The sequence below is a fragment of the Pipistrellus kuhlii genome, unplaced genomic scaffold (genome assembly GCF_014108245.1).
Source record: "Pipistrellus kuhlii isolate mPipKuh1 unplaced genomic scaffold, mPipKuh1.p scaffold_m20_p_3, whole genome shotgun sequence".
Lineage (NCBI taxonomy): Eukaryota > Metazoa > Chordata > Mammalia > Chiroptera > Vespertilionidae > Pipistrellus > Pipistrellus kuhlii.
This window is the reverse complement of record NW_023425529.1, coordinates 73,568,165-73,592,875: the sequence shown is the minus strand read 5'-3', so window position 1 is coordinate 73,592,875 and position 24,711 is coordinate 73,568,165. Positions and strand designations below refer to the sequence as shown.

The window sequence follows — 24,711 nt, the reverse complement described above, 5'->3', positions numbered from 1 at the left end:
TTTGTTTTTTCAGTTCCCTGAGTCACTATCTAATTTCGTATTATTTTACCAAAAAAACCTATAGATGGCATGGTGCTATTTCTTAGCAGCAGAACTAACTCGACTACTTTGTTGTCTGTCAGAAATCCCCTCCTACCTATTTCTATCTTCCTGGTATCCCTTTGAATTAGTATATCTTGTTACTTTACATGTCCTGCTCTGAGCTCTTAGGGTAAAGGCTTCCTTTTATGAATCTGCTGCCCAGAGTTCAACACCAGTTCACCTTCCTGAGTATGAGATTACATTTGGTTTTATTCATCCTACCACTTTGTCTTCAACCTTTACTTCTGAAGCTTTATTTTTTGACATATTATTTTTGCTTATCTAGCACTTTTGGGTAATACTATATTATCACACTTTGCCTGTGTTACCATGTGTGCTTCAACTGTGGAGATAAAGCAATGGAAAATTCACTTAATTGGATGTAGTAACTTTCATTTCTTTGCTCATGCTTTAAATTTAGGTGCTCCATAGTTTCAAAGTATTTTCATGTATATCTCATTTTGACTTCAAAATTGTGCAGTTGACAGAGCTAATATTTTTTACTCTTCTTTAGAGATAAGGAAACTAAAGTATAAAGAATTTGAGTCACTTGCCAAGCTAGCAAAAGATTGGTTAAGATATGAACCCTTTGTCATTATGTTCCTATTCAGTTGGTTTACTAGTCTGCCAATCTACTAAGGTTAGCTAGATGTTTGCTAATTTTCATAATAAAGTAGTTACTAAACTTGGTAATACTGTTTTAAGTTAAAATAGTTTTATAAATTTAAATTCATTAATAAGAAATAGATTTGACTTGTTATTATACATGGCAATGGGAATAGTAAAATGCTTAAATCTAAATTTTATTTAAAAGTAGATTTTTAAACTATGGTTTTAATGTTTTCTTCATATTTTTTAAATATAACCTAAATCTATTAGGCAATGGAATCAAAAAATGCAGAAGGAATCTTTGATGCCAATCTCCATTTGAAAACCCAAGTTGACCAATTTACTGGGAGGAATGAAGAATTAAGACAGGAGCTCAGGGAAGCTCGGAAGGAGGCTATAAATTATTCTCAGCAGTTGGCAAAAGCAAATTTAAAGGTGAGAATTTTATCAAATAAAAAATAATGTTAAGCACTATGTTATGAAATTTTTTTTTTTAAATGACTACTTTATTAGAAAATGCCCCTTGAATTAATTTTTCATCACTAAGAAAACACCTGTTTGGATTTTTATTATAAAATTATGTGAAAAAATAAGTGTCTTATAATGTAACAAAATACAAAAATTCTAAGTATACTAGTATACAAAGGCATTTCTAAGTGGAAATTAAATTATGGTTTAATTCCTGGCAGGGCATTTATATGTCTACTTTAAAAAAATATTCAGTTGTTGCTTTTAAATTTGTCTTCCTTTGGGTATAGAGATGTGATTCTCATTCCTGAACTCTTTATTTCCAGATTGATCATCTTGAAAAAGAAACCAGTCTTTTACGGAAATCAGAAGGATCAAATGTTGTTTTTAAAGGGGTAGACTTGCCTGATGGAATAGCACCATCTAGTGCCAATATTATTAATTCTCTGAATGAATATTTAATACATATTTTACAGGTACTAAAATTTTTATATATAAAGAACAATTGATAGTATGTTGTTCAATTTAGTCTTCACATATTTTTTGAGTTCTTAACATATTAACAGAGGTGTATTTTAATGGATTTTGATGTTAGATGGAATGTAATAGATAAAATTAATTCCATTTATCTGCACGAGAAGCATACTGATACACCTTGTTCACTGGATATCATTCATATGAAATATATGATTGACAGTTGGAATAATATACAGCTGTTCTAAACTGTAATGTATAAATGAAATGAGCACTTTTATTTATGTATTTATTTTATTATTATGTTTTATCCTCACCTAAGGATATGTTTTTTAAAAGAGAGGAAGGAAGAGAGAGAAAAAAGGAGAGTCACACACACAGACACCTAGAGAGACATCGATTGGTTGCCTCTCATATGCACCCCAACCTGGGATCAAACATTCAACATAGGTAGTGCTCTGACTGAAAAAGGAACCCACAACCTTTTAATGAATGGGACAATACTCCAACCAAATGAGCCATCAGACCAGGGCTAACATGGGCACTTTTGTGTTTTGCTTGTTAGAAAAGCAATTGAAGTGAATTAAGTCTTTTTAGTATGATGGTTAAAATTATTTCTTTTTTTAACTGCAAGAAGAAGAAAACTAAATTCTCTTTTATTTCTTTTCTTTTTTTTTTTAATTTACTCTGTACAGTGTTATTAATCAGCAAATTAGATTGTGGACTGCTTGCCCTCTCTCAGTTTGCCGTCTATATCATGGTTATTATGAATGGCCTCACAAAGGATGCTTTTCATTATTTCATTTGAAGTGTGACTACCCATAACATTACATATATTACAGTATAATTACAAAAATGAGTTAAAATAATATTTTATATTATAAGCACTTCTGTTTCCCTTTCCTAGATAATCCATTTCTGAATATACTTGAGTTAAGATTTTCAAATTCTTATTTTTATATTTGGAAATTATATTAATGAATCTTTTTCTGGATATTGGAATTTATATGCTATCTTTAGTTAAGCAGCAGCAACCTTAATTACTTAGAACATCACTTTATAATTAGCATTATACATTACTTTTAATGTAGGCCCCAGCCGGCAGCTGGGGAAGGAAGGCCCCGATCAGCCGTGATTGCCGGCCAGGCCTAGTGACCCTACCTGTGCATGAATTTCATGCACCGGGCTTCTAGTCTTTATAAAAAACATGAGAAGCACTATGGTAGCATAGAGAGAGAGCACTGATTGGGAATCTAAAAATTTTTTCAAAGTGATAAAACAGGTAATTGGACTTCAATCCTAAGACAGCATAGAGTGAGGGAAGTAGCAAGGCCTTTGGAGTCAGACAGGCCTGACCTATAGTGATGCATATATTTAAGGTACCTGGCACCAAGCTCAGCATTAATACTTAGGAAATGGTTGCTAAAGGTACTGCTAATGGGTTTTATTGTTGAATAAGTTACTTAATCTTCTAAGTCTCAATTTAATCTTTGAAAAAAATTAATTATGATAGAATAATCCAAGTGGATACACACACACACACACACACACACACACACACACACACACACACTAGAGGCCCAGTGCATGAAATTCATGCACGGGTAGGGACCCTCGGCCTGGCTGGCAATCAGGGCTGATTGGGGCTCTGGCTGTTGTCCAGGGCCTTCCTTCATTCTGCGCCAACCCCTGGTGGTCAGCTCATGTCATAGCAAGCAGTCAAACTCCCAAGGGGACAATTTGCAAAATAGCCTTTTATTATGTAGGATATTCATGAAAGGGTATGTGAGACTAAGTGACTAAAGGTAAGGATACAACTACTGTATTTGATAATTTATGTGGTTACTGTAACTATCATATATAATAAAATTAATTTTACCTGTTTTATAGTACTTATCTTTTACATATATTGCCTCATTCCATATGCCTTAAACGAAAATATTCAAAATAATCATAGGAATGATCTGTGCTACTTATGGTGACTGTTCTTGTTTCTATAGTTTTCTATACTCTTGCCAGAATATAAATTTCTACCTTCAGGTTTAAAATGTATTCTGATGTTTTTTTACATTCTTATTTCTAAATCCACTTTTAGGAACTGGAATATAAAGAAAATAAGTTAAAAGATTTAGAAGATTCTCTTGAAGAGTATAACAGAAAATTTGCAGTAATTCGTCATCAACAGAGCTTATTATATAAAGAATATCTGAGGTATAACTGTTGACAACATTTTATAAATATAATTGCAGCATATTCATGTTAATAATGAACAGAACATCAGAAATTTACATATTTTGTTTACTCTTCTCTCTTGCCTCTTCCACTCTATCTGTGTCATTTTAGTATTTAAAATATTCTGTTATAGTAATACCTTTTTCATGGAGGTGTTCTGAAACAAGTGAGTTATATGCAAATGGTCAGATATGAGAATCTTATAAATGTCATGGCACATATGAACATCATCAGGGATATTGGCCTGTACTTCTTTTTCTTTGTAGTGTCTTTATCTAGTTTTGGAATTAGGATAATGCTTGCCTCATGGAAAGTGCTTGAAAGTATTCCTTCCACTCGGATTTTTGGACTAGTTTAAGGGGGGTAGGTATTAGTTCTTTGATTTAATTATTTGGTAAAACTTTCCTGTGAAGCTATCTGTTTTTTATTTTTATTTTTATTATTGCTTCAATTTCATAGTTTGTTTATCGCTCTATTCAAGCTTTCTGATACTTGATAAAACATTGGAAGATTATAGTTTTTGATTTTGTCCAGGTTTCCAGCTTGTTGGCATACAGATGTTTAGTATTTTCTTACAATCCTTTGTAATTCTGTGGTGTCAGTTGTTATATCACCTCTTTCATTTCTGATTCTATTTATTTGGGTCCTCTCTCATTGTTGGTTGATAATTCTGGCTAAAGGTTCATCAATCTTATTTATTTTTCCACCTCTTGGTTTCATTGATTTTTTGTATTTTTTTTTTTTTTTTTAGTCTTTGTCATTTATTTCCCTTCTGATCTTTATTATATTCTTCCTTCTACTTACTCTGGGCTTTTCTTGTTGTTCTCTTATTAATTCTTTAAATTGTGGGGTTAGATTGTTTATTAAAATTTTTTCTTGTTTCTTGAAATAGGCCTGTAGTGCTATGAACTTTGCGCTCTGTACTGCTTTTGTTGTATCCCATAGATTTTGGGTTGTTGGGTGTTCATTTTCATTTATTTCCAGGAAGTTATTTATTTCTTCTTTGATCTCATTGGTAACCCATTCATTCTTTAATAGCAAACCATTTAACCTCCATGTGTTTGACCGTTTTGGATGTTTTTATTGCAGGTGATTTCTAGTGTACATCATAGTGATCTAAGAAGATGCTTGATATGATTCAATCTTCTTGAACTTCTAGACACTTAGTATAGTCCTAACATGTGGTCTATCTTTGAGAATGCCCCATGTGCACTTGAGAAGAATGTATGTTCTCTAACTTTGGGGTGAAATATTCAGTAAATGACAATTGAATCCATTTAATCTAATGTGTTGTTTAGTGTTGATGTTTCCTTCTTGATTTTTTTGTCTAGAAGATTTGTTCAGTGATGTTAGTGTTTGTTAAAGTCTCTTACTATGATTGTATTCCTGTTGATCTCTCACCTAAAATCCTCCAGAAACATTGTTATATATTTGGTTGCTCCTGTATTGGGTGTATATATGTTTAATAGGATTATATCCTCTTTTTTGGATAAATCCCTTTAGTATTATGAAGTAGCCTTAATTGTCTTTACAATGGTATCTTTTGAAGTCTATTTTCTCAGATCTGTGTGCTGTTACCCCAGCTTTCTCTTTCATTTCAATTTGCATGGACAATTTTTTTCTATCTCTTCACTTTCATCAAAAGACTTTGTGAGTCTTTTGTTCTGAAGTTTGTCTCTTATAGACAGCATATAAATGGATCTTGTTTTCTTATCCATTCAGCTACCTTATATATTTTTAAATATATTTTTATTGATTTTAGAGAGGAAGGGAGAGGGAGAGAGAGATAGAAACATCAATATTGCCAGAGAATCATTGTTCAGCTGCCTTCTGAACGCCCCCTACTGGGATTGAGCCCACAGCCTGGATATGTGCCCTTAACTGGAATTGAACCAGGAAGCCTTCCATCTGCAGGCTGTCACTATCCACTGAGTCAAACCGGCTAGGGCTACTCTATATCTTTTGATTGAAGCATAAGGTTATATTTAAGGTTATTATTGATAGGTACCTATTTGTTGCCATTTTTATTCTTTATGCCTGTGATACATCTTTTTTTTATTTAAAGTTTTACATATGTCTCTTTTCCCCGATTGACCACCCCCAACCCCCATTCCCACCCTTGAGGGCAAGCCCCAACTGCCCCAGTGTCTGTGCCCATTGGTTATGCTAATATGCATGCATATATTTTTTTTGGTTGATCTCTATTCCTTCCCCCTCCCCCCCCCTCCATCCTCTCCCACCATTTGTCTCTGGGTCTATTTTTGTTCATCAGTTTATGTTATCATTATATCTCACATATGAATGAGATCATGTGATATTTATCTTTCTTCAACTGGCTTATTTCGTTTAGCATAATATTCTCCAGTTCCAGCCATGCTGATGCAAATGGTAAAAGTCCTTCTTTTTTATAGCAGCGTAGTATTCCATTGTGTAGATGTAGCTCAGTTTTTTAATCCACTCATCTGTTGATGGGTACTTAGGCTGTTTCTAAATCTTAACTATTGTAAATTATGCTGCTATTAACATAGAAGTGCATATATCCTTTCTGATCGGTGTTTCTGGTTTCTTGGGATATAGTCCTAGAAGTGAGATTACTAAATCAAATGGGAGTTCCATTTTTAACTTTTTGAGGAAACTCTATAATGTCTTCTTTTATGTCCAATGATTTCTAATTTTATTTGTATTCTAAATATTTTGCAAGTAGTTAACACTCAAGTTTAAGAGTAGGGTAAGAATATTGATATTTGATTTCCAGAATTAGTTTGAGGGATTGTCTATTTTCCTAATGATTTTCTATTTTTGATAAAATCTTCATAAGATTCAACAGCCATTGTTATATTGGTACAATTGTAGGGTGGTGGTTCATGGTATAATGAAAATGATTGATAAAATATTTTTTTACCTTGCATTTATTACGTAAAAATGTCACTTTCAGGCTAAATCTTTTTTGAAGAGAATTTTGATATTCTTATGTTATTAGGTACTGAGTAGCTACAGTACTCTTTAAGAATATGTTTTAATTGATTTCAGAGAGGAAGGGAGAGAGAAATAGAAACATTAATTATGCGAGTGAATTATTGATTGGATGCCTCCTGCATACCCCCAACTGGGGATCGAGCCTGTAACCCAGGCATGTGCCCTGATGGAATAAAACTGTGACCTGGTTTATAGGTTGACAATCAACCACTGAGACGACAGTGACTCTGGTTTTATGAGACTTTTTCTCTTCCTGTGGTAAATATTTTATTATGTTTAGCATATTGTCATGTTTGTTTTTATTTTTTTAGTGAAAAGGAGAAATGGAAAACAGAATCTGAAGCAATGAAAGAAGAAAAGAAAAAACTTGATAGTCAAATTCAACAAGATGCTATAAAAGTAAAAGAATATAATGTAAGTAAAACACTTTTGAAGTCAATATATGATATTGTAGCCCGGCTTGAGTTGCTCAGTGGTTGAGCATCTCCCATGAACCCTAAGGTCACAGTTCAATTCCACATCTGTGCACATACGGGTTTGATTCTCTGTAGGTGGCATCCAGAAGGTAGCAGATCAATGATTCTCTCTCATGAGGGAATATAGGTATATGATATTGTATAAACTAAGATAGCTAAAATTAACAAGTTCTATCTTTGTGCAGAACTTGCTCAATACTCTTCAGATGGATTCGGATGAAATGAAAAGTACACTTTCAGATTATAGTAGAAAAATCACCGTCTTGCAAGTCAACGAAAAGTCACTCATAAGGCAATATACTACTTTAATAGAAATGGAGCACCAACTTAGAAAAGAAAATGAGAAACAGAAGAATGAATTGATATCAATGGAAACTGAAGTTGGTGAAAAAATTGGACGTTTACAACGATTTAAGGTAAATCTGAATATTTATCTTTGAAAATTTTCAAACATGAAGAAGAAAGGATAATATAATGAACACCTAATATCTGGATTAATAATTAACAGTTATTACCACTGTGCCATAATTGCTTCTTCTGTCTTTGTAGGAATATTTAAATTGCAGACATTTCTCTTCTAAGTATTTTAGTGTGCATCTCTAAAATCAAAACTTTTTTTGACATAACCACAATAACTTTATTATACCTAGTAAAATTGATAAGAATTCCTTTTACTATCTAATGTCCAGACAATATTCATATTTCCTTAGTTGTCCTACGATTCAGTTGAGGACCTTTCTTTTTTTGTTAAATGTTACTTATCTTTTTAATATAGAATCCAATAGTTTTTTCTCTCTGAAAAATGTTGACTTATATGATGATAATTATATTCTTTTTTGCATAATTTTACTTGTTTCTCTAATCATTGCATTTGCTAAAGTTACCCTGGAAGCCTAGGTTATATGCAGGTTAAATATTTTTGACAAAAATACTTCATAAGTAATGTTTTTTTGCTTTATATTTAAGTGATATTTTATATTGCATCATTTCAAGAGTATCTGATAGTCCCATGTTTCATGATAATTTCTATTATTAAATGATTTTAGTTAACTGTTTGGGAAAATTTTGGTACCATCCAAATAATCAATTTTTTGTCATTTTTCCTGATAGCTTTAGCACCCACTGATATTTGTTGTTTCCTATTTCACTTATTTCATTAAAAGTTGCAAAAATTATCATTTTCTAGTTACATTATGCTCTCTAGATTTGTTAGCAGAGCGGTTTCCCTAATTAGCTCAGGCTATTTTGTTATCTTAAAGGATAGTTCCTACCAGAAAGGAAAGATAATATAAAATCTTCATATGTTTCTTTTAAGGATCACTTTTCAGAAAACTGAGCTGTACTCCACTCCCACTTTGTCTTATCTAAGGGTCCTAGCAAACTCACACACTTTTTATTTATTTATTTATTTATTTATTTATTTATTTATTTATTTATTTTTTCACACACTTTTTAAATATTCAATATGCTTTAATAGTTGGAGTCATTGTTTTTTTTGTGTGTGTGATTGTTTTTATTTTGTTTGTTTGTTTGTTTCTCAACTTTGGCCAATGGGAGTCCTTTAGAGCTGTCTCTTGTGAACTTTTGACAAGAATCAATTAGTCTTTGAACCAAGCTTCAAAGTTTGGTTAGTTTTCTGGCACAATAAGATGCCCAGTATTTACCTTGTATACTTTTTATCCAGCTTTGGAATAAGCCATTTCTCTAAATAGCCCTGGTTTTTTTAATAGGGAAGGAATTTAGATACCCAAAAATTGGTCACTAAGTGTCATTGATGCCTGAGTGTTATTGGTACTAGTTCCTTTCAGTGGACACATTAGGAAAATATGTATATGTTTAAACCAGGAGTTCGTAATGTTATTGCTAATTCAAATTTAACATTATAGGATAAGTCGTATGAAGTTTTAATAACCTTTGATTTTATACTCATGTTTCTGTTTTCTTATATGGAAATCTCTATTAAAAAACATTAAATCTAATATTAAAATAATTACTTGTTTTATCCTATAATATTCATACATTAATTAAAAGTAATAAATGTGCATTAGTATGAATAGTGACAACAACAATGCTACTAGATGAAGTTTAAAATTTCATTACAGTTTTTATTTTCTTTAGACTATCTCTAACTTAGGGGTAACATATTTGACACTAACTTTAAATTCTTCCCTTTGTATGGTTATCCAGACATTTAATATATATTGAAGCTCATTTGTTTTTAATTTCAGGGATTACTTTTTTTTTAATTTGAGTATAGAAGTATTTGCATATTCAAAAATTCAGTCAGAGAAATCTTCTGACCCTTTCTGTACCTTTCACCTCCTATAGGTAACTGATTATCCTTCTAATGTTTCACCTTGCACATGTTAACGAAGACTTAAAATGTTACATGCTATATGTGCTCCTCTGCACCTTATTTTAAATATGATCTTACTATGTAGCTTTTAAAAAATAAATATTTTTATTGACTTCAGAGAGGAAGAGAGAGGGAGAAAGAGATAGAAACATCAATGATGGGAGAGAATCATTGATTGGCTGCCTCCTGCATGTTCCCATTGGAGATCACGCCCACAACTTGGGCATGTGCCTTAACTGAAATCGAACCTGGGACCCTTCAGTCCACAGGCCCACACTCTATCCACTGAGCCAGATAAGCTAGGACAATGTAGCTTATTTTAAGCATGTTGACATGTCTAAATTTACATAGCATCATATAAACAGAAGAATTTAAAGTGAAAATGAAAATGAACTTGACTTCCTTATCATACCCTTTTAAATATACTAATGGGTGAAATTATTATGCTAAGAACCCTGTTTTCATTATATTCTTAAAGCTGAATGATGATGCAACAAAAAAACTTGTTGAAAAATAAAAGCTATTTTTACTTGGGCATATAATAAGAAAATGTTAACACTTAAGTATTCTTGTTTTTATTTTTGCATTATATTTTATAGAATATACTTTCCTTGGAGTATTACAAATATAGCTGGTGTTTGAAATAGAAGGGAAAAAAGAACTACAATCTTCTTCCTCTTCAACCTGGATTTTTTTTCTTTTAAAAAAATATATATTTTATTGATTTTTTACAGAGAGGAAGGGAGAGGGATAGAGAGTTAGAAATATCAATGAGAGAGAAACATTGATCAGCTGCACACTCCCCATTGGAGATGTGCCCACAACTAAGGTACATGGCCTTGATCAGAATTGAACCTGGGACCTTTCGGTATGGAGACTGATGCTCTATCCACCAAGCCAAACCGGTTAGGGCTGGATTTTATTTTATTTTATTTTTTATAATAAGTAGAAAAACAAAATAAAAAAATTGGGGGGGAGGTGATTTTAAGAGGGGTCTGAAGCATAACGTCCTTCACCCTCCACAAAGAAAAAGTAAAACCAAACCTTAGGGGTATTGTAGAATAGTGTGTACTTTTACATGGAGAAAAAAGTCGTCAAAATGAGATCTGAAGCACCATTACAAATATTTGTTTTCCTTACTACTCGACTTCAGAATGAATTATAACTATAAATTCTTTATCTTTTTCACTACATAAAATTCGTTGTTCTTTGCCTTCTTTATCAGATTACTTTGAAGAGAACTGAAAGTTTAGATTTTTTTTGTGTGTGTGCGTTAATATAGTGTATTTGAATTGTGACTTTTTATAGCTATTTAGTGAATGAGTAGAACATGAGTCAAGTAACTTAAAAATTTTGACATTATTATGGATAGATATGATAAAAAAAAAACTTTTTTCTCCTAAAATAATGTTTCTGTGAACAAAAAAAAACTATTTTATTGCACAGTTAGTCTTTGTAACTATAATAACCAGAAATAGCTAAGCTGTAAAGGTTACTTGTGGCAATGCTAATTTTGCCATCCAGTTGTCAAAAGGGAAGTTATTTTATTAATTTTATGAAATTTAGAAAAGCTAATGATAGTCTAAATTATGTATTTTCCTGCTACTTCTTTTATTTTACTCAAATTAACTGAATTTTATTTTAAGACTTATAAAAGGATTCATTTTATTATGATTAAAAATTCCAAATAAGGTGATTTGTTATATGAAACAGAAAATTTATTATTATTGCAATATTTTTCTTATATGAGAAATCTATTTTTATTTTTACTGTTTTGAGAAATCTTATTTTTAAAATTATTCTCAAAACTTCTTTTGTTTTTGGTTATATTATCTTATCTTTCTCAAAAGTGGCTAGTGCCTCACCAGAAAAAAACAGTACAGTATTTTAACTGATTGTACCCTTATTTACATAGGAGATGGCCATTTTCAAAATTGCTGCTCTCCAAAAAGTTATGGATAATAGTGTTTCTCTGTCTGAACTAGAATTGGCCAATAAACAATACAATGAACTGACTGCTAAGTACAGGGACATCTTGCAAAAAGATAATTTGCTTGTTCAAAGAACAAATAACTTGGAACACCTACAGGTAAGTTTGTGTGATCTGAAAACCCTGTGATATCAGCCATTTTTCTTTGGTCATATGTATCTGTAAGTGCAAAATGCCTTCTGGGCAGTTTGACCCAGGTCATCCTCTGTAGTCAACTTGAATGATTTTGCTGAATCAAACCTCTTTCCATCAGGAAATTAAGAAAGAAAAAGGAATATGGAACAGTTGGAATATTATAATCAAAAGAAGCATCATTAAATACCCATCCCTTTTCCTTACTTTTGTTGCCAGAACAAATTATTCTCTCATGGCTTTTCTGTTCCTTGTGGTTGTAGCTTATAGTAGGTAAGATATTAATGGCTCTTCCCCAGCCATGGATGAGCTCGGCAAATTCCCATTCTTTTTTATTATTAAATTATTATCTGTGTACATATTTTAACATTGCCCCCCCCTCCCATACATACCTTCCCTCCCAGAATTTTGTGTCCATTGGTTGTACTTATATGCATGTATACAAGTCCTTCGGTTGATCTCTTATCTCCCCCAGATCTCCCTACTCTCCCCGCTGTAATTTTACAGTCTGCTTGTTGCTTTACTGTCTTTATATCTGACTTTTGGTTTGTCAGTTTATAATGTTCTTTAATATCCATAAATGAGTGAGGCCATGTGGTATTTCTCTTTCCTTGACTGGCTTATTTCACTCAGCATGATGTTCTCTAGTTCTATCTAGGTTGCTGCAAATGATGAGAATTCCTTCTTTTTTATGGCAGCATAGTATTCCATTGTGTAGATGTACCATAGTTTTTGGATCCAATCATCTGCTGACGGGCACCTAGGCTGTTTCCAGATCCTAGCTATTGTAGCTTGTGCTGCTATGAACATAGGGGTGCATATATCCTTTCTGATTGGTGTTTCTAGTTTCTTGGGATATATTCCTAGGAGTGGGATTGCTGGGTCAAATGGGAGTTCCATTTTCAGTTTTTTGAGGAAACTCCACACTGTTCTCCACAGTGGTTGCACCAGTCTGCATTCCCACCTGCAGTGCACGAGGGTTCCTTTTTCTCCACAACCTTGCCAACACTTGTCATTTGTTGATTTGTTGATGTTGGCCATTCTGACAAGCCATTCCTTCTTACTGGTAGTTACAGAAGAGCAGGATGAAGTAGGTAGCATAAGTTTAAATATGATAGTGAATATGGCCCAGAGCCTTTGTGTGGCGACTTAACTCTTCTAGCTACTTAACTTCCCCATACCTTTATGGTAAGCAAATTAAGCTTCTGATTTGCTCATCCTTATCAGAAACTAGAGGCATGGTGCCAAATTATCTGCTCAGTTAAAGGCAAATACCTTAGAGCTCTTCTCTAGTTACTGTTTTTGCTATCATTTTTATTTCCCAAATGTAATTAATTCATGTATGTCCTCTTTTTCTCCTTCTTTACTGCTATTAACCTAGTCCCGTGGTCGGCAAACTGCGGCTGATGAGCCACATGCAGCTCTTTGGACCCTTGAGTGTGGCTTTTCCACAAAATACCATGGCCTGGGAGAGTCTATTTTGAAGAAGTGGCATTAGAAGTTTAAGTTTAAAAAATTTGGCTCTCAAAAGAAATTTCAATCCTTGTACTGTTGATATTTGACTCTGTTGACTAAATAGTTTGCTGACCACTGTTCTAGTCTAAGCCAGCATCATTACTCATCTGGACTTTATAGTATCTTCCTGACTAATTTCTGATTTTTCTGTTCACCCTTCTGTTCTCTACATTTCATCCTCGAATTGTTTAAAACTTCTTCCTTAACATCTTTAAATGATTCCCTTTTATTTAGTAAGTTAAATTTCAGTTTGTCATCTTGACATACCAGGCCCTGTTATCTTTTTGTTGTTCTTTTTTGTTGTTTTCTTTTGGTTGTTTTAAAGTATGGTTTTATTGGTTTTAGAGAGAGAGGAAGGGATAGGGATAGAGAGATAGAAACTTCGGTGACAGAGAAACGTAAGCCATCTGCCTCCTTATTCCCCCTATTGGGGATTGTGCCCGCATGTTCCCTAACCAGGAATCAATCCAGTGACTGGTTCATGGATTAATGCTCAACCACTGAGCAACACAGGCTAGGCTTTTTTTTTTTTTTTTTTAATTTTTCTCTTTATTTTTTGTGTGTGGGTATATTCCCTTGTTATTTTTCCAACTTTATCTTATTCCGCTCTCCCCTCTTATTTTTTCTCAATATGCTCAAGTCCTCTAGCACTTCAACATCTTTCTTTCCTGCTTTAGAGCACCTGGGTTCACCAGTATATCATTTCATTCCATGGCTGGTTTCTTGTTAAGACTGGAAATGTCTTCAGTTTCAACTTATAAACCACCTCTTCAGTGGTTAATACCTTCCTTAACCACTCTGTCTAGATATTCCTCCTTTTATTATCTCCTGGGCCCATATTCTGTTTGTTTCTAGATCTTGACATTTTAAATGATTTTTTTTTGTTAGTTTGCTTACCTGTTTACTGTCTGCTGTCTTACACATCCTTCCCAATTCCTGCCATACATACATACCTACAGACACCAAAGGTCAGGCCTTTGAAGGCCAAAATGTGTTTTGTTTTTCATTACCATTAACATATAGCACGCTAGGGATGCTCAGTAACTATTTGTGTGAATGAGGAAAGAAAGCTCCAGTGTGTGATCGTTTTTGAAGCTGTGAGTATTCTAGCTTAATCGAAGGAACATGGCAGCCTCTAGGGGATACGTATTTGATATACAGGATTTTGGTGGTTAAAAATAATGTTTTATATTATACTAGAGGCCTGGCACACAAAATTTCGTGCAACGAAAGGGGGTCCCTTAGCCACCCTGCACCCTCTCACAGTCCAGGACCTCTCACTCCTTATCGCCCTGCAGCTGAGGCACAGCTGCTGTGCTCACCAGCTGTGAGCCCAGCTTCTGGCTGAGGGGCGCACCCCCTGTGATCTTTCCAACTTTATCTTATTCCTGCATTGAGCATCTGCCCCCTGGTGGTCAGTGCACATCATAGCAACCAGTCATTCTGTTATTTGGGTCTATTTGCATATTAGGGTTTTATTATATAGGCTATGTATAGACCTAATGTGTGAAAACTTCTAATTAAAAAAAAAAAAAAAGACTAACTAGATTGTAAGTTTTGGGGGTATTATATAAAGTTCAGACAATGTCATTCTTATGGTAGTAGTCTGAATTATAATGTATTTTCTCAATGATGTTTCTGTTTTATTCAGTGTGAAAATGCATCTCTAAAAGAGCAAATAGAATCTATAAATAAAGAACTAGAGATTACTAAGGAAAAACTTCACACTATTGAACAAGCCTGGGAAAAAGAAACTAAATTAGGTAGGTGCTGTGACTCTAATAATATAAAATGGTTTAAGATCTAATAGAGAATATTTTGCACCTAAACTTTCTTTTCTCTACCACATAGAAAGGAAGCATTTTGATAAAAGTGAATTCTCTACATTACAGTTTAATTTGGCAGGCAGTTGAATAATATCTTGGACTAAACTCTACCAAAATTTAGTTTTTAGTTATAAAATTAGATTTGTTCAAATTAAAATTATATGTTAAAAAACAACATTTGCTGTTTTGAACCACTTATCAGTAAATACTGGTGATAATTTTGAAATATCTGTATTTTAATGGCAATAATATGAGGCCTTTCACTATGTATAAAATTTTACTAAGAATAGATCATTTGATATTTTTAAGATAAAAGTTTTTATATAGCATCAAAAAATTAAATTTATATTTTCCATAGTTACACTACTATATTATAATTTTTATAGCCTTCTGTACACTTAAATATTGCACATTAAATTATAGTAAACCTATGCTCTATTTATTTAGTAAATGTCAAACTATTGCTATGTTTTATTCACTATACTTATAAATATAAATGTTTATGTAGTACCTTTCTATGTTCAAGTGATTACATCACTAGCTTTTTCTCATTTCTGTTATTGCTTGTAGTGCTAGAGTGGACATCTTCATGTATATCTAGCCAATATTATTGTCTCAGAGGGTATTAAAATATTTGTTGCTCCTGCTAGGGCTTTCCATATTAGTTTTTCAATAGGTTACCTTAGTTTATAGCATTTAAATAATTTTATGTTGTAGCTTTATGAATTATAATTTTCACACACATTTGCTGCTTTGGTTAAGATGTCATGTTTCTGTTTTCTAGACCTCAGAGCTCTAAGCTGTTCATAGTTTCTGTTACTAAGTATTAGCGGAGCCGTGTTATTGTATTAGTGACTGAGATCTGTAGCTTACAGAGACCTAACAATGGGAAGTCTAAAATAAGCTACTTTTAGAAATGTAATTTTTAGTTCATTAAGAGTTTTGAAGTGAGTTGATTTCCATGTAGCTTCTACATGACAGAAGATACCATTTAAGATATGAACAAGTGGCCGAAACCGGTTTGGTCAGTGGTAGAGCGTCGGCCTGTGGACTGAAAGGTCCCGCGTTCGATTCCGGTCAAGGTCATGTACATTGGTTGTGGGCACATCCCCGGTGTTGGGGTGTGCAAGAGGCAGCTGGTCGATGTTTCTCTCTCATTGACGTTTCTAGCTCTCTATCTCTCTCCCTTCCTCTCTGTAAAAAATCAATAAAATATATTTAAAAAAATATGAAAAAGTGTATTACATACAATATTAGTAAGTTTCCTGTTTATTTTACCCAATTTCTTTTTTGTAAGGTCTGAATATCTTTAGAAATTTCTTAATTTTCAAAATCCTCCATTTCTTCCATACATGGCTTTAAGTCATGGAAGTTTTAAAAACTTTTCTTAATTTCTGTTGTTATATCTTTGTTTAAAAGCATCACTTTTTTAGGATTTATTATCCAGGAGTTTGTTGATGTTGGGTTGTTGTGGACTACCCCTTCTCTCTAAGAAAACTCCACACACATGAATGTACACATGGCTAATCTGCAGCCCCTGTGACCTGCCTCTCTTCATTATCATAGTTTAGCACAGAAATGAATGGAGAAAGGGTTTTATGTTCTTTGTATACTTATATTTAGAGCATTTTTTTTTCTTTCATTCATAGTGTTGAGGTTGCCTGGACTGATTTACTAACACTTTTAGCACCTCCAGTCAACTATTACTGTTAGTTACTTGATCACTGCTTACAGTAGCTATTCTAAATTCATATGTTTAAAGATACATACAGAATAAAATGAAGTACATCTTAAAACTGAGGCAGATACCAAAACTGTTTCTTTTTTGTTTTAAATATATACATCTTTGAGCAAATTCATTTCTAAAACTCAAGCTTATTATTAGTGTTATGAATCACTGCTTAGTTCCTTAAAATAATTGATTTTGCTGAATATATGATTAATTGATTCTCCAAAAAAATAAAACACTGTACCAAATGTGTGTGTGTGTTTTTCCCCCTGGAAAATGTGCATTATGCAAATCAAAAGTATTAGTTTTCTTCTTTTCAAAAAACAACTAAGTAACTAATGGTAATCCTTTGTGATGCTTTCTCATGGTAAATTTTTTTAAAATTTTGTTCTCATTGATTTAACCACAGATTTTTATGTCCAAAGAAAAGCCATGTCATACATATATTACATAATATTAGATATACATATATGCATCTATGTTTCTGTATTTATGAGATTAATAACCAATACAGTAATTTAAAATATTTGATATTAGATGTTTACAAAGGCCAAGTAATACTCATATTTAAAGAAAATATTTAATGAGATCCCTAATCATATGGCTTTGTATTTTACTTTCAGTTTGACTCCATGAGACTTTAAAATAAAGTCACTGCATTTATATTCACAAAATAGTGTTGTTTTATTGAATTGTTTCTTATACAGTTTTTCTCCTTTTAGTTAACAAAATACATGTATTTTTCCTTTTATTGATTCTCTGCCTGTGACACCATCTACAGTATACCTTTTATATTTCAATAATTCCATGAGGAATTTTTTCTTTTATTAATCCTCACTTGAGAATATTTTTCTATTGATATTTAGAGAAAGTATGAGGGAGGGATAGAGACAAAGAGAGAAACATTAATGGCAGAGACACATTGATTAGTTGTCTCCGACAAGCATCCCAACCAGGACCAAGGTTTGAACCTGCAACCAATGTATGTGTCCTTGATTGGAATCGAACCCGGGACCTTTCAGTCTTCAGTTGAAACACTCTCTATCCATTGAGCCAAACCGGATAGGGCAAGGAATAATTTTTGTTATCATTTGAATGATGAAGAACATTAATGCCAGAGAGATTAAATGGGATAGGCAATAAGTAGATAGGAAATAACAGAGCTATGACTGGAATCTGGATCTGTCATAATTTAAAAGCCTCATGTGTTAGCCCTTGAACATAATGTCTAAAATATCTAGAATATAATTTTGATAAGAACAGCATAAGATTAACTTAAATATTATTCTATACAGGAAATGAGTCTAACATGGATAAGACAAAGAAATCAATAACTAACAGTGAGATTGCTTCTATTTCAAAAAAAATCACTATGCTAGAGATGAAGGAATTAAATGAAAGGCAGCGGGCTGAACATTCTCAGAAAATGTATGAACACATAAAGACTTCATTAAAACAAATGGAAGAACGTAATTTTGAATTGGAAACCAAATTTGCTGAGGTTTGATATTATCATTTTTATCATGTAATTGGAAAATAAGGAATTAATCATGGTAGACATTGTATTATATAAGAGGTTTGTTTGTATCTCTGAAGTAGCATATTCATATAGTGCTTATATTTTATGTAATGGATAAAAATGAAAGTTGTTTTTAAATGTTTATAAAGAAAGCAAATATTTTTATGAATGAGTTTTTATTTCTCTCTAGCATTATGGGATTAGATTTAATGTGCAAAAAAGTTTATTTGCTTAATAATGGAATGCCCTTCCAATACTACCCATTCATTTAACAAATATTTATTGAGTGCCTATTTCATTCCAGACACTGTGTAGGGGCTGGAGTTTTAGCAGGAAACAAAGTACTGCAAACAGTAACCATGCTCTCAAGGACTTGATATTCTAACTAGAGGCCTGATGCACGAACATTCCTGTAAGAATGGGCCTTCCTTCACCTGGCTGCTGGCACCACATTGGCTCCAGCTAGAGCCTCTTTTTGGCTCCAGCCCGCAGCCACCTTTCCGCCTTCCCACACGGCCCAGAGGTTTGGAGTGGCTGGGGCAGTACAGAACGCACCCTGCCACTCTGCACCTGCGTATGCAAATTAACCCGCCATCTTTGTTGGGTTAATCTGCATACTCCCATTTGGCTGGTGGGCGTCACGAAGGTATGGTCAATTTGCATCTTACTCTTTTTTTTATTAGTGTAGATAGGAGGTTTTAGATTTTTTTTTGACATGTTCAGAATAATTAAAGTGGATAGCAATAAATACAGTTCATAAAAATTCAACAATTTATGATGAAGTAGCATTCATGTAACATTTGTTTTACCTTGAGAATTAGTATAATTTTTAAAGCATGGTGTTGTTTATTTTACTATCACTAAAATACATATTAAGACTTTAAACTCAATGAGATTTACTTATAGGTTATATAATTGAAGTAAAATATGATGAGTGTACTGCATTCCTAACAAATTAAGAATATCAGAAATTCTGATATCGTTGGATTTACTGTCTAACATAAATGACTTTGGGTGGGTTGGTGCATAATCAGAGTTTGCATACTTTGTTTCTGACTCTTTCCCTTTTTACCCTTTTCAATCTATTCTTAATACCTCACACTCAATTCAGTATCTGGTAATGCAAAGTAAAGAGGACTGAAGTATGCTAAAGCTAAATAAAAAAGGAAAATCTTTTTGGGGGGTTGTAGGTGCACGATGGAGGGAGTTAATAGGGAAAAGGGGGCATCTGTAATACTTTTAACAATAAAGATAAATTTTAAAAATAACAATAAAGGGAAAATCTCTTCAAAATCTGATTTATTTGAATATTTTTTGTTATTTTTTTCTTAGCTTACCAAAATCAATTTGGAAGCACAGAAGGTGGAACAGATGTTAAGAGACGAATTAGCTGGTAGTGTGAGCAAGACAGTAAGTGATGCTGATAGACAACGGATTCTAGAATTGGAGAAGAATGAAATGGAACTAAAAGTGGAAGTGTCAAAGTGAGTGCAAGTAAACTTTCTGGTCATTTGGTTAGATGTGTCTATTCTAATTTGTCTTTAAGAAACCTAATTAAAGTGGTACATGGGTAATATTCTTAGCGGCAATAAATACTGATTTTCTTTTAAGAATATGGTTAAATAATATTAAGTAGTTCTTTTGCATATTAAATATTTTGGGGAAGAACCATTAATTTATTTAAACTTAAGTTTTTTCACTTTATTAAGGAAGAAATAGTGCATCTTTTATCTGTTTAGGTTACTGTAAAAATATAATGAAACATTTCAGATTTTGATTCAATTTTGGTTATCTTCCATGTATACTGTACTAGGTATTAAGCAGGTGTTAACTCATACAATTATACTTACTAACATGAAGTAACATTGTTATTTTCATTTTAAGTGTGGAAACAGTTTGTTTGCTTGGAACACAAAATATATGTAAGGTGTAAATACTATGTGCCAGGTAGATGCTATGTAGTCACTCTCTTTTATAATCATGCTTTACTTCAGTGACAAAGTATGAGGATCCCAGTTGAGGTGGTGAACACACAATACAACATACAGATGATGTCTTAAATAATTGTACACCTGAAGCCTATATAATTTTGTTAACCAGTGTCATCCCAATAAATTAAATAAAAAATACAAACAAACAAACAAACAAATAAATAGAAAAGTGTGAGGATTCCTGAGTTGATCTGTCAAGTACAAATAATTAGTGAAAAAGGTTTTATAACCTTTCATAGTTATAGCAATTTTTTGGAGCTTTGATATCCTTTTGGGAATATCAGTCATTTCTAACCATTTTCACTGTGAAGAATACTTCTTTTTAATTCTTTCATCTCATGCACATTACCTTTTGAAATAAACTTATGTTATTCATTTTAATGATTATATTTTAATTCATTATTATATTTTAATTAATAAAAACTTATAGAACTGTCATTGAGAACTTCTAATCAATATGAGGAAACCTAAGTTACCTATCACACAGAACTAAAATTATTTCAATCTACAGTAAAATGCATTTTACTTTACTTGTGTAGTCTTCTCCTAGTAGTCATATAAGAAATCTAATAAATTACCATAAAGCCCCTCCTTTTTATTGGCCACATACATTTGGAAAATGCTATCTATGTATAGTTTCAGAGAACTTTCATTTTAAAACTGCTCAGAACATTTAATACGATACTGTGTATTATGACTTTTCAAGGGAAGGAGGGAGGGGTGTTGAAAATGAAGTTTTTCCATGAAACACATGTTAACCTCTCTGGGCATTATGTTTCATGAAACAACTTAAGAAATTTTGCTTTAGCATTTCATACAAAGAAGAGATGATGGAATCTAATGGCTTTTCCAAGGCTCTAAAAATTTGAAATCCTGGTATTTATTCCCTTAGAAAATGTACCTAATTGTTTCTGAAATATTACTTCCTAGACTGAGAGAGATTTCTGACATTGCCAAAAGGCAAGTTGAAATTTTGAATGTACAACAACAGTCCAGGGAAAAGGAAGTAGAGTCCATCAGAACGCAACTGTTAGACTATCAGGTATGTACAGTGTTGGCTTTTCTATTGTATATAGATTTTTTTCTTTTTTCTAAATTCACATTAGATATTGGGATGATTTTATAGTTTTAATTAAAGAATATATCAAATAGAGGCTCATATTCTCGTTAGTTATAATCTGATTAGTTTGCAACTTAATGCAAAAAACCATAATACAGAAAAGCATTTAAATGCCTATAAATGCATTGTGCTGACTGCTGATCAGAGTTAAGTCAGTTGAGGAGACATAGTAAGCCTTTTATAACAATATTTTCTCTTGTAGCTTTCTGTAACTTTTCATATATTCTCACATTATGTTTTTTTAAGAATTAATAAAAATTGCCCTAGCTGGCTTGGCTCAGTGGATAGAGCATCAGCCTGGTGACTGAAGGGTCCCAGGTTCAATTCCAGCCAAGGGCATATACATGGGTTGCTGGCTCAATCCCCAGTAGGGGCGTGTATGAGGCAGCCAATCAATGATTCTCTCTCATCATTGATGTTTCTATCTCTCTCTCCTTTTCCCTTCCTCTCTGAAATCAATAAAGAAATATATTTTAAAATATTAATAAAAAATAAAAAGAAATGTTTGAGGATCCCTGAGTTGATCTATCAAGTATAAATAATTAGTGAATAACATTGTATACATCAGTATTATAGTTTACATATAGAAGTTAAAAGAAAAACACAACACCATAATATTCCAACTGTTACTTAGCCAGTTGCCACATTTGGATTTTACACCTATTTGATTCTGTTTTTTGCTGATTTTGCTTTTTAATTTTTTGGTAATTTGTATTAAAGCAAGGTTAGATTTTTATAGGATCTCATGTAGCACACTTTTAAATGTTTAGTAAATTATGATATTAAATCCATGATAATTTCATAGGAAAAACTTGAAACTTGGTACAAATATATGTATTTTTATATTAGGCACAATCGGACGAAAAGGCACTAATTGCCAAGTTGCACCAACACCTTGTCTCTCTTCAAATTAGTGAGGTCACTGCTCTTGGTAAGTTGGAGTCTGTCACATCGAAACTGCAGAAGACGGAGGCCTATAATTTGCGCTTAGAACAGAAACTGGATGAGAAAGAGCAGGCTCTCTATTATGCCCGTTTGGAGGGGAGAAACAGAGCCAAACATCTGCGCCAGACAATTCAGTCTCTGCGACGCCAGTTCAGTGGAGCTTTGCCCCTGGCACAGCAGGAGAAGTTCTCTAAGACAATGATTCAGTTACAAAATGACAAACTGAAGATAATGCAAGAAATGAAAAATTCTCTGCAAGAACACAGAAATTTGGAGAACAGAACAATGGAGATGGAATTAAAGTTAAAGGGGCTGGAAGAGTTAGTAAGCACTTTAAAGGATGCTCGGGGAGCCCAAAAGGTAAAACAGTGATTTTAACCTCAGTGTTTCCAGAAGAGTTACACAATTTTAAGTTATTCATATATACCTTTTTGAGAAACACAACATATATTTTAACTTATTAATTTAGAAATTAGGGGTTTTGCCTACTTGAATTTCTATTTGTAAAAATTAAATGAGATTCTTCTAAGCAATAGTTTTAGTAGAAGTACTTAGGTTTTAAAATAATAAGGGCTTTTTAATACTCTTGAGAAGTTTATATATATTAATAAAATACTAATTATAATTTTTAAACATTATAGTGCTTATCAATTGAATTCTACTCTTTGTAATCATTATTTGTTTAAAATTTACAAGTATTAGACCTGCATGTATTTTTGATATAATTTTTGTTTTACCTTTATTTGAAGAATTTAAATGAAACATAATTATCTTGCAACTAAACTTTATTCTCTAGGCTAGAAATATAGGGTGGATCAAAAAATGTATACATATACTTTGAGTCATTATAAATACATTGTTTATTAAAGTACATTTCATTTTCAAAATAAAGTGTATATACATTTTGGGGGGACACCAAAATAATTTTATATTTTATTTTATTATAGGATCTATTAGTTTGAATTAAAATCATTAGGATGTGGAGAAATATTTATTTATATAGCATTGACATTGTATTATAATTTATAAATCTTTAGGTAATCAGTTGGCATATGAAAATAGAAGAACTCCGTCTTCAAGAGCTAAAATTAAATCGAGAATTAGTCAAGGATAAAGAAGAAATAAAATATTTGAATAATATAATTTCTGAATATGAGCATACAATCAGCAGTCTGGAGGAAGAAATTGTACAGCAGAATAAGGTTTCATTTTATATTTATTTTGATGTTTTCTTGCTAAGATTTTCTTTAAAAAAATTTTTTTTATTGATTTCAGAGAGGAAGATAGAGATAGAAACATCAATGATGAGCGAGAATTGGCTGCCTCCAACAACTCTGGGCATGTGCCCTGACCAGTAATCAAACCATGGCCTCCTAATTTATAGGTTGATGCTCAACCACTTAGCTGGGCTCTTGGTAAGATTTTAAACATAACATTGTAGAAGTGACTGCTTCACTCTGCTACTTGAATATAGTTTTCATTATTATGGCATAAAATATTCTAATTTCTGTTTTCTAAACCATTATACAAATGCATATTTATTTATGTTGAAACTAGAGGCCCAGTGCACGAATTCATGCAGAAGGTAGGGGGTCTGGCTGGCCCAGTCCCAATCGGGGCAGATCGGGGCCAGACCTGTAGGGAGGAGGAGATGGCGGGGGTTGGCTGGCCAGCCCACCCAGATAGGGGCCTGATCAGGGCTGGGCTGGCTGGTGGAAGGAGCTAAGGATGGTTGGCTAGCGGACCCCAACCCCGATTATGGTGAGGGACCAATTGGGGGTCAGCGCCTGCAAGAGGGGCCATGGGTGGTTGGCCAGTTGGCTCCTGACCCTGATTGGAGGGGGTTGATCGGGGGTTTGGCCAGGTAGGGGGAGGGCTGCATGAAGTTGGCCGGCCAGCCCCGCCCCCAAATGGGGTGGTGAGGGCCCATCTGTGGCAGCAATCAGGGGCAAGGCCTGCTGGGGGAGAGGGGCTTCGGGCCAATCAGGGTGGGGTAGGCCGATCGGGGGTGGGGCCAGTTGATAAGGGTAGGAGAGACCAATCAAGGATGGGGCCGGCTGGGGTGAGGGGCTGCGGGACTTGGCTTTGTTTACTGTTATGCTTGCATTGCTTAGAATAGTGATTGTCATATAGTATGTCATTAAATATATTTTGGATAGATAGGAGGATAGATGGATGAATAGATGAATGCATTGATGAATTAAAATCCTGACTCCATATCTGCCTATCTCTTTGATGGCAAAGTATTTTACTTCTCTTGAGTTTGCTTCCT

At 33.2% G+C, this 24,711-nt stretch overlaps 1 protein-coding gene across 8 annotated transcripts in view; it reads left to right on the top strand.

Annotated features, from left to right (window-relative positions):
* CEP290 (centrosomal protein 290) overlaps positions 1 to 24,711 on the top strand; it is a 113,545-nt gene that overhangs the window by 38,148 nt on the left and 50,686 nt on the right. For all 8 annotated transcript variants that reach the window (XM_045588314.1, XM_045588313.1, XM_045588319.1 and 5 more), the window contains 12 exons: positions 961 to 1,125; positions 1,485 to 1,634; positions 3,728 to 3,843; positions 7,152 to 7,254; positions 7,502 to 7,732; positions 11,588 to 11,761; positions 14,961 to 15,072; positions 18,160 to 18,365; positions 19,716 to 19,867; positions 21,305 to 21,416; positions 22,344 to 22,799; positions 23,477 to 23,641. In XM_045588314.1, coding sequence (XP_045444270.1) covers positions 961 to 1,125; positions 1,485 to 1,634; positions 3,728 to 3,843; positions 7,152 to 7,254; positions 7,502 to 7,732; positions 11,588 to 11,761; positions 14,961 to 15,072; positions 18,160 to 18,365; positions 19,716 to 19,867; positions 21,305 to 21,416; positions 22,344 to 22,799; positions 23,477 to 23,641 — 2,142 coding nt within the window. The remainder of the gene's footprint in view (positions 1 to 960; positions 1,126 to 1,484; positions 1,635 to 3,727; positions 3,844 to 7,151; positions 7,255 to 7,501; positions 7,733 to 11,587; positions 11,762 to 14,960; positions 15,073 to 18,159; positions 18,366 to 19,715; positions 19,868 to 21,304; positions 21,417 to 22,343; positions 22,800 to 23,476; positions 23,642 to 24,711) is intronic.